Source organism: Typha latifolia, chromosome 14 (genome assembly GCF_019914945.1).
Source record: "Typha latifolia isolate L0001 chromosome 14, TyphaL0001v2, whole genome shotgun sequence".
In the NCBI taxonomy this organism is placed as follows: domain Eukaryota; kingdom Viridiplantae; phylum Streptophyta; class Magnoliopsida; order Poales; family Typhaceae; genus Typha; species Typha latifolia.
In genome coordinates this window covers 2,133,254-2,143,820 of record NC_133099.1, presented here as the reverse complement: position 1 = coordinate 2,143,820, position 10,567 = coordinate 2,133,254, and the positions used below count along the sequence as shown (strand labels likewise).

The window sequence follows — 10,567 nt, the reverse complement described above, 5'->3', positions numbered from 1 at the left end:
CAAAGGTGTTTGAAAGTCGCATTCAATAAATTAACTAGCCTGTCATAACTGTAACAGATGAGATAGTGGAGTTTCCCTGTCTGCTTTTGTTCTTTGATATTCTTGAACAAAACATGAACACTAATAATACTGAAGATAGCATAAATAACCTAAAATAAGTTCTTAATTCTTGGATACCAAAATCAAGGCCCTCCGTCCTGCCGCTTTCTCTGCTACTTCCTGTCTTACTACCATCTAATGAATGGTCACCAATAGGAACCCATTTCTGCGCTGCAGTAGAGGAAACCGCTTGGATATTATCTAGTCTGCTCAGCCCCTCCTCGAAAAGCATCAGAAATGCCATGCACCATTTGTCGACAACCCTCTGAAAACCAAAACAAATTCTGGTTAGACATTTATTCAACTTACATGAGATAGTAATACTTTAACAGGATCTGCGTACATCAAAGATGATTTTGTCAACTGGATTGAACATCTTGAAGCAGTCATTTGACGAAGCTAACATATCTCCATATATCTGCGCATCATGAAGTGAATTAAAGACGAATTTTAGTAGCAATAACTGGTCAATCCAGAATTCATCTGTTAGCGAGAATTCATCTGTTAGCAAACCTCAAAGGTGAACGCCATCGGCACCTTGGCAACATCATGCATGTAATCAGTTGTCGTTCCATGTGCAAGATACCTGGAAATTAGCATTGTTGCTTGTAATTTGGCAATAGATTGGATGCCCAAAATTAAAGTTGCTCTGTTATAGTGTTTACCCAACAGAGCCCCCCCCTGACCCAACTAAACACTTGTCTTGAAAGTGCCGATGGTTCAAGACCTTTAAGACCGACCTCATCAAATGCGATGCCACTCCGTCTGGTGTGGTATTCTTGTGATCATATGGCATAAACAAAGCCTGTAACATTCATATAAGAATGACATGAAGGATTTAAAATAGCAACATTCCACCTTCATTAGTGACTATGCACTATCCTCCTTTATAGCACGGTAAGATTCCAATCTACTTATAAATATAAAGAAGAGCATAAATATCTAAAATTCCAAATTAATTATTCTGAACTGTTGGGAAGAAGTATAATAGATTGAGTTGTGAACATTGTTCTGGTGCTCAATCAAACACAAGAGATGCAACTTATCTGCCATTTTTGGTTCAGACTTCAGAGTATGCTTTTCAGAGGGATGTCTATTTTATACTGTTCATGGACATCTGGAAGATTAATGCAAAGAAGCAGGATATCGATGGAACACACATCTGGAATAGATCAATGCAAAGAGAACGGCTAACTGACTAAAGGCAAAGAAGGTTTTTACTGCCTCCATATATATTACACAAAATAACTAAATTTTGCTTTTATCTAGGCAAGCCTTTTTTTAAAAAAAAAAAATTCTTACCAGTGGATCATAAGCTTAGCTTTTGCTGACTTGCACCAATATTATATGTGATTAGCTCATCACGTGATATTGCAGCTATGCATCTCCCATGGAATAAGGAATGGCAGGAAAGTAACTAGTTCTATACTCATCTATTTTGAATACAAAAGTCCAAGCCCAGCATGGCCAACACCCTAACTGTTCTGAGACAAAAGCTCATCTAAACCTTGACCAACCTCTGGGTCAATTTAGTTGTCACAGACCAACAAAATAAAGGTTTGCAAGAGAAAGATATGATTACCTCCATTCCAGAGTGTACATTCACCCAAATATGTGGATCAAATGACCTGGAGAGCATTCGCATTATTTGAACCTCAGGTTCACTGAAAGGAGCAGTACCGGGATTTTCCTCATATGGGTCATAGTCCTGTAAAACCATAAACAGAATATCATTCTTAAATAGGAATATTGTTTCTTAGATGTCTATACATAGTTCTCGAATAACTTATAGCAGATCAAGATAGCAGAAAGCGAGAAAGTACAGCTGTAAAGTTCTGCAACATGTGGCCATTCACAATAAGCAGAATGTGTTACTTTAGATTAAAAAAAGGACCTAGCTATGCAAAAGTCTTCTTATTTTCAATTATCTGATTCTTTCACAAATCTGAATGAGACATGAGATCAATAAAAGGACAAGTTTTTAAAGAGGTCACGACACAAAATAAAATTTGACAGATATACAATGCCAATTTCAGAAATATTACGCTTCTGCATTAGAGAGCAACACGTAATAGACCAACCTTCTCCTTTTTTCCCCAGTCAACACTCCAATTTCTGTTTAGATCAACTCCTCTTCCTGCAGGAAACCAGAAAATTTAAGCAAAATGATGCATGGTCATGAACTGCATAATTTGAAAGCATATGCAGCACCATTTCTCCTCTCACAAAGATCTCCTGCTTCAACACGTTTGCGACCATTTAAATTTTCCATTGGCACCACCTACAGATCAAACTCCCTGTTATACTAAATCTATATTTTGCTTTGACAACCATTTGTTCATTTCATATAAAAGACAATCTAAACAGCAGTATTCTATGGAACTGCTAAACAATAGACATATAATATAATAACATGACATTGTTCTACATATACAGAACTGTCAAACATATTATATTAATTAGTTACTTTCCTTATACTGTAGAATAAAAAGCTAATGACCTTGTATAATCTATGATGATGACAAGCTATAAAAAGAGTATAGAATGATTGGCCTCCACAAATTGCTCAATTCTTTTTGATAGGCCTATATATTGAATTATTCAATTAACAACTTAGAACTCTTGCCCCAGGAGTAACAATCAGAGAAGGACGAAAGCTACAAATAGAGTCAAAATATGGATCAATAGATGCCTAAGTGATCAATCTAACTGATGCATTGGATTCTTCAACTCCATATACATCTGATGGGGAGAAAAGAATGTGGTGCCAAGGGAGTCATTTCTTAGAGAAATAACAAACCCATGAGAGAGATGAAGAGAGCCAATACACAAAAATGAAATATGGGAAAGGGTGTGTGTGTGTGTTTGTGAGAGAGAGAGAGAGAGAGAGAGAGAGAGAGAGAGAGCAGTATATTGGAGGAAGAAAGAGAATAGATAGAAGGAAGAAGCAATTTAAAGGGTTTGAACTAATGTTTGGGTCATAATATGATTCCAAAAAGAAAAATGGAAAGCTAGCTTGATAAGAATTTCAATAGTATTACATTACACATGATTTGTTGTTTTCAATGCCAAAATTCACAATTTATTTCTATCAATTCTACACAATACCGTAGCTATTATATACAAATTCAAAGTTAGAAACTACTCTCCTGTACCTTTATCACAAGTTTATCCAGCATTTTCTCAAAGGATGTTAGATTGATGCCAGGTATAGCATGCTCTTCTGTCAAAAAAGAAAGCAGATGGAATGCAACCTCAGAAGTAATAAGTTCCCTTCCATGCTGACCAAAGCTCTGGAAGACAAGGAATCTTTTGTCAAAACTGCAAGCAATTAAAAATCCATAGCAACATCAAACAATTATTGATTGTAAAACTGAAAACTGTATTTGTATCATTTGGATTCAAAAACTCCAAGCGTGAACTTTTCGATCGGTTTCACTCTTTATTATGAACATCACCAATAACTTTTGCAGGATAATACAAAATACCAAAACAAAAAAAGATGTTGTCCATTCAAACTGTATGGCGGGATGCGAAGCAAAAATAAAATGATAACTCACCAAAAGGATCCGATACTTGGACTTCTCATCTATCTGCTTCACCACATGATTGTATGTAATAACCACTACCTCGGCTAGATAGGCCTTGTTGCTTGCTCGCATGGTCTCCATCTATGAAACATCATCCAAAAGCGCAAATGACAAATTAGTCCCCAAAAAGTTAGCCAACAAACACCAACGGGAAATGGCTTAAAAACTACTCACGCTCAACCTATCGGGATGCCGTTTCACCAAGGAGCTAACCTCGCTCAATAAAGCATCACTGTCAGGAAGAAATCTACAAGCTTACACATCTTGATTATAAAAAAAAAAGAGCAGAACTGTCTGTTAACATTATGTTCAACAAAAACAAATCAAGGCCAATCGAAGAGCGGATCTGTCTATTTTCACATATAAGAGAGCAACTTTCAAGAATTATTTGTTTTCTGAAAGGGATTCGGTCAACTTTACAAGCATCCTCCTATAATCAAGAGGAGAATGTAAATGATACCCTAAATGAGGACAATCACTCCAGAGAAGCCTTTTGATAGGAAGAAAAGGCAAGAGAAAGTGAAACGATCCAAATTCAATCCAAGAACCATCCAATCCACAAGCCTATAGGGAGAACATCTTGCAAGAATAATGTGTTCTACTAGTAGATTATGCAAAATTGAACATCTTAAATACCCGCTTTAAATCACAAGAGGACGTCAGAAACGACCGCCTAAAATGTTATATCAATCTAAAGAATTCAACATAAGAACAAAAGGCTAGCTAAACTGAAACACTGTTAACGCTATGTCCATCAAATAATTACTAATCCATCCTATACGGCAAGAAACTTGAACGAGCTTAATGACATGGATTGGCTCAAATCTACACGCACCCCAACGTTAGAAGAACGAAGCAATCAATCCAAAGAAGCCAATAGCAATAAAAACTTGCAAGAATTGCACGCATCCATTTTGAGTCAAGGATATCGATCTAAAAATGATCCAATAAAAGAAATGATTTTCTGGTTGTAAGAATCTTTAAATTCTCAGAAAATTGTTCAAGATAAACACGCATCCACTTGGAATCAAGAAGAGACATTAAAAAAAGGAGAGACCAATCCAATAAAAGAAAGGGCGACGCGTACTTGGAAGGGTAAATTAGCCGGCTTACCTCGAATGGTAGAGATCGCGAGGGATCTGAGTGAGAGAAGGGTCGGAAGAATTGGCGCCATTAATGGAGGTGGGGAGCCGAAGAAGAAGGGCGACAAAGAAGAAGAAGAAGAAGAAGAAGAAGAAGAATGAGAGGGGAGGAGGAGAGAGGAAAGAGGCCATCCGCGACGAGAGGGCTCCTCCCTCGCTCGTTCGTCTATTCTTCTCCTTTCTTTTTCTTCCGCTTCGGATCGTTTTTATTTCCTTTTTCCATGCCAGCTATTCCTCGTTCTAATCTTTCAGACTCCTTTTATTTTGCATTTCGAACCTTGGCATTTAACTAATCCACAAATCGCACCCTACCTATTTTGTTCGAATGGCGACATAGATCGGATCAAATTTGAATTATAATTTCAGCTGTTAAAATAATAATAATAATAATAATAATAATTTCAGTTGTTTATTACTATTTGTCTCATTGGAGAGAAAGTGAGGGTAATTTTAGCAGTGTTTATTATTTCATTTCGATTCTTTTCGTGGTTTTATGCTTGATGAGTTAGTTTCTCGACTAAATTAGTACTCCTCCAAACTTTATTTACGACCTAGATCACATCATAAACTTTATATCAAAAGAATTTTTTTTCATAGCTCAGCATCCACGGCATAAGATCGGGAATAAATCACTGAATTGATTAGTACTTTTTACTTAGAAGATGATTCGCTGTCGACTACCTTATCAATGTTTCTATAGTGGCAGGGCAATACATCTCAAAAAATTACTAAGACATAAATTTAGTATACCCAATTTAAGTATGAATTGAAAATGTTATTATGTTTAGTGTCTCTTGAAAAAGAAAATACTAAATATTTTAATATTTTATGTGATTAAAAAATGCATTTTATAGTCTATTTCAATAAATAAAGTTTGTGAGAGAGAGTTAAGTTAATGTGAGCATGTTTGCGTGTGGACGTCTTAGCTCAGTGCTTTTCCTTGCTCCTAAAGGGTTGTAAATTTTTATGGGTTTGCCAATTTTTGTGGGCTTGTGTTAAACCTTAGGTGAGCAGAGCTTGAACCAGAATATATATATCAAAAGTTTTTAACTTGTTTTAAGATTTAGTTGTTTGAGCTCAACCATTCGGCTTGAATAATAGGTTTGATTCAGCCTTACTTAAAAATAGTGTAGTTCCAAACTTAGTTGCGCTCGGCTCGAGCTGGTTCTGGTCCAACTTGAGTTCAACTTAACATAGACTTGTCTACACCCCTGCTTACACATCCACTTAAATGCATCTTAAGTTTAACAACAACAACAAAAAAATCTCTTTCTAGGAGCCAACAACTTGATCACATTTAAACTCTATGAATAGCTTCTGGCCACTTTGTTTCACATTGTAAGAGATACTGGAGAAACTAGGGCCCAATTGTGTATCAACATTTGTGCACAAAGACGGACATGGACTAGCAATTAACAGCCTGCACATTAACGCTACAGTCTAGAAAGACGATCAAATTCAAGAGAGCGGAATAAAAAAGGTCACTCCTTGCTCTGTATGGAGAAGAGAACAGTATTAAATACGAAAAAATGGGAGTGAAGTATGAAATCTGAAGCCAAGTCCGATACAAATCATAACACAAGAAAATTTTGAGAAGAACGAATTGAAATGCCATTCTTTGGTACTTTTCCCTTTATCTCTCCTTTTATCACAACTTTGCTGGCTAGGTAAAATCCCGTCGCCAAAAACCTTTCATCCCCATCACGCTGGCAATAGCAAGATTGGATCCCAGCCACCTGGTAGGCCCTTGACGGAGTTTATCATTGGGAGATGCGGGCACCTATGCAAAGGAATTAACAACTTTACAGGAGAGAGAAAACGTTATATGAGAAAATGTATGACTTAAATCTAGCAATGCACATTGACGAAAATGGAAAAGCTTTCATCCCAGAATAGTTCAACTCAAATTGCACTGCAGATATGCTGCTAAAGGACGTTTCGTTGTAAGGTGCATATCTACAATGAAAGGAACACAGGCGTGCTCCATCTCCAGAAATTTACATCAGCATCAAAACAAACAAACAAACCCCAAATGAAATTAGATTCACATTTTTCTTTCCGTCAACTATATGTGAAGATAAAAGATCTCGACTTCCTAAGCACTATATGTGAAGATAATGAATTTCACCATATACTTACTCTTCAACATCGACATGTGGTACTTCTGTCTAAATCCTGTTTAACCTAGTAGTGCACTTGCTCCCTCCAAATCACAATGCTTTCAGACTACCCATTGCAATAACAGCTATTCTCCTACTCCAAATTGTAATGGACTCATTTATCCTGAGACAAAATGGGTTCTGAGGTTTCAAACCTTTAGTGGAGAAAATTTGGAAATACTGCTAGAAATTTGTGCAATCTGGCCCATCCATATTATGAAAACTGAGAAAAAATCTCGAAGTAAGTGAAAAATAGCAGCCCAGCAAAAGAGAAAACCTCTGAAAACAATAAGCAGATATTCCAAGACTTGGAACTTTTAAGACTTCGACAAGTAACTACAAAAGGATGCAACTCTATCCTGTCCCTCTCTAATATGTATCCTAGGAAAAGCATTATTACCTATAATGCACCATATATCTAGGGAGCAATTCATATACATAAACACTTGTGTCAATTAATCTTCTCCTCATATCTTTGATCTCTAGATAATTGCTGCACTGTTTACACCATCTAAAAGGAAGAATTGCATATGCTTTTCCTATTTAGCCTCACTGCTGATAGGATTTACTGGAAATTATTACCTATGAATACCAATCATTCCATTTCATGAATGGAAGTTCCTTTTTCATAAATAATCGGCTAAAAGCAGGTCATGCATATATCTGCATGCACAATGCAATGATGGGGGAAGATGATCGCTGACTGGATCAATTTAACAATAACTAAGCAGGAGAATAAAGGTCATTTTGCTGTATAAGTAAACCATTGAAAGACATTACATGAAATTTCATGAAGCCAAGTGCCATGCACAGGGTTTGTATCACCAGGTGCAATATTAAATCCAGAAGAACAACAACAAAAGAATTTGTTTGCTCTTAGAAAACTCTTGGTATTAACTACAAAAGTGATAACATGGCTAATCATATTATTCTGCAAGAAACTGAATACCTGCCTAAATCATATAATTCTGCAGGAAACTTAAGAGACACAATGTTAAAATAAGTAAAATAAGCATTATTCCAGAGTTTCAAAACTTATTGCATGCTGCCCAAAATGAAATAGTGTACTCAATATAAAGAAGCATGACAGTAGTAAACTGTTTTCTTCTATATTTCACAATAACAATTCGAAATCAGTAACTCTAAATTAGAAACAGGGTAACTTCTTAATTATTGCAATCTACTGATTCTGAATCTAAACTTAAAAAAGAAAAGAAAAGAAAATCAATAGCAGGTAGCAAAAAAAACTCTTCCAAGTGAGGAAAGATAAAAGAAACAAAAATAACAGGTCACAGTATTTAAAGGGAATATGAGTTTTCAGATAAAAATACCCTCCAGTGGTCTCTAAATCTGAACAAATTTTCCTTCACACCACCTACAAGATAATATCATATCCAAAACATGCTATTTACTTGGATGGATTGTTTCCACCACCTCCCAATCCCATCTTCTGCCCCAAATCCGCAAGCTGCTGAATAAATTCCACCCCATTGAGAATTTCTGTTGTCCCATATATCACATGTTTGGCCGGTTGTGAACGTTGCGCTAGCTCCATCAAGCTCCTGTACTCAACATAGTTACCACCACCTATCATGAAGACAATAGCTTCTCTGAATGGTCCCTTGAATTGTGCTCCAGATCCTGATCTTGGGGCTCGAGGATCAAATAGAAGGTAAGAATCCACCTCAGGGTTTGGTTTCCCTTCCATTAAGGCTTCCACTGTCCTCGTCAGTGCCAGTTGTCTCCCAGCAGATAAGAGATTCTTCACACCTGCAGTCACAGCACTAATGGATTGTCCATAAAGTTTCTCAGCCCAATCAACAATATTGCTCCTGCTAGCTGAGCTCGAAGAAGCAGCCAATGATGTATTCAAAGACTTAATCCTCTTCACGTACTGAAATGCATACATGTCCACCTCAGACTCCCTTAGTGCAGCTTCTATCTGTTCCAATTCAGTTGATGGCGGTGCCTCAAAAGAAAGAAGGTAAATAATAGCAAGCCGAAGCTTGTCCTCCTTAGTTCCTTTCCCTCTGAGAAATCCCAACAACATATTACGATCCACACTGCCTTTGGTCAGCATGTCATTCTCGCAGTCATAGTAGCCATCCAAAGACCTCTCCTTGATATGGCCCAATAGGACGGTTGCAATGTTGGTATGCTTGTCAATCATCTTCTTGCGCTCTGTGAGTTCTGGAAGTGAGTTCACTGCATTCATTAAATGCTTTGTATTACCAATCAGATCTGTGCCGTCAAACTCAATGCCATCCTTCCCGCCAGTCCTCCGGTTCACATCATCAACGTCTTGCTTATATTTACTCAGCTGGATCTCAATCTCCTCGGCAACTTTTGGGAATGGAGACCAACTGTTCGAAACCCAGAAGGGATCCGAGTCATCCAATTCATAAGATTTAACGGCGGCTTTCTCACCGGGCAAAGTAACTCTGTTCAGCTTCAAACCTAGCACATCATGCACCAGCGGGCAGTAGCTCCAATCATGCTGGATTCCAACAGCGAGCTCGAAATTACGATCGAATAAGCAAAGAACAGGGCGCTGAAAGGCGGAGGCCATCCCACCACCCTCTGTAAAAAGATTCTGTTTTGAGAGCAAGTGATCACGTAGCCGGTTATCCAGCGCTGCTGCGACCATCTCTGCTGGCCCACCTCGTGCGCACCGGATCACCGGCACAATGCCAAGCGTTGCAAGAACGCCGAAAAGCCCATTCACAATCTTTTCGATGATCTCCTCGATTTCACGGTCACCGGCAGCCGGATCGTTGATCTGGAGGTACGTTTGCGGTTGGGCAAGCGAGAAGAGGGTATCTTCTAAAGAGATGAACTCCATGTACTGGTCGAAGAGCTTCGAGATGCGGGCGACGGAATCGGTCTCGACGGTGCGGGAGGCCAGGCGCTCGAGGAGGGAGCGGGGGAGCGAAGAGGAGAAGTTGAGGTGGAAGGAGTCGTAGAGGGATCGGGCGGCGTCGGCTGCTATGCGTTCGACGTTGTCGGGGGTCGGGCGGACGAAGTAGATGGCGGGGACGTCGGGGATCTGCTGCCGTTCCTTGTCGATGGAGAAAAAAAGTGTGATCCCGTGCTTGCGGAGGTCGTTGACACGGATCAAGGGGGAGAGGATGGATCGACAGAATGAATCCATGATCAAGATCTTGTAAACTTCCTCGGATTCATTTGTGGATTGTGAAGAGATCCCGCTAGAGTTTGGGGATTGATTTAGGTGTAGCATACGAATGATGAGACCTGGGAAAAATGAGGAGAAAGGAGTTAGGGTTTGGGGGAAGAGGAAAGGAGAGAGTAGAGGAGATCGGGTACTTACTCGTTTGCTTCTGCCGGAGATTAAGCGCCATGATCGGAAGGAGAAGCTAGGGTTCCTGAATCAAATCAGATTAGGGTTTTGGGGAAGGCAAAAGAGGATTAGATCTAGATCTTGGAGATTTGAGAACGGGGAAGAAGAGTGGAGACGAAGAGGAAGAGGAAGAGGAAGAGAATGGAATGGAGCGAAGCCGCGGTTATTTTGGGAATTTCAACAACATAAACGCACAGGAGTTTACTCTAAAGTCGTCAA

At 38.8% G+C, this 10,567-nt stretch overlaps 1 protein-coding gene across 2 annotated transcripts; it reads right to left on the bottom strand.

Moving 5' to 3' along the window:
• Positions 1-6: 6 nt before the first annotated feature.
• Positions 7-10,539, bottom strand: LOC140800752 (SEC1 family transport protein SLY1-like). 2 transcript variants are annotated; one of them, XM_073155583.1, is made up of 13 exons: positions 10,319-10,539; positions 8,816-10,242; positions 4,803-4,843; positions 3,864-3,921; positions 3,660-3,770; positions 3,255-3,392; positions 2,311-2,380; positions 2,181-2,236; positions 1,682-1,807; positions 765-904; positions 613-685; positions 443-517; positions 7-364 (listed from the first exon to the last, which is right to left on the bottom strand). In XM_073155583.1, exons 1-13 carry the CDS (start codon positions 10,347-10,349, stop codon positions 35-37), a joined length of 2,676 nt encoding a protein of 891 aa, XP_073011684.1. In that variant the 5' UTR covers positions 10,350-10,539; the 3' UTR covers positions 7-34. The 2 variants fall into 2 exon arrangements, 1 of the variants encoding a protein (XP_073011684.1); XR_012111301.1 differs by lacking the exons at positions 7-364; positions 443-517; positions 613-685; ... (6 more) ...; positions 3,864-3,921; positions 4,803-4,843 and adding an exon at positions 6,347-6,611 and having other exon boundaries at positions 8,322-10,242.
• Between the last annotated feature and the right edge of the window lie 28 nt (positions 10,540-10,567).

Excerpts from the sequence above, each read along its gene's own strand:
- LOC140800752 (XM_073155583.1), bottom strand. The coding sequence starts at position 10,349 with ATGGCGCTTAATCTCCGGCAGAAGCAAACGA. Across the intron at positions 3,393-3,659 it reads CCAAGTATCGGATCCTTTTG|AGCTTTGGTCAGCATGGAAG; the intron begins GTGAGTTATCAT and ends CTTGTCTTCCAG. Across the intron at positions 2,237-2,310 it reads TCTTTGTGAGAGGAGAAATG|GAAGAGGAGTTGATCTAAAC; the intron begins GTGCTGCATATG and ends GGTTTCCTGCAG.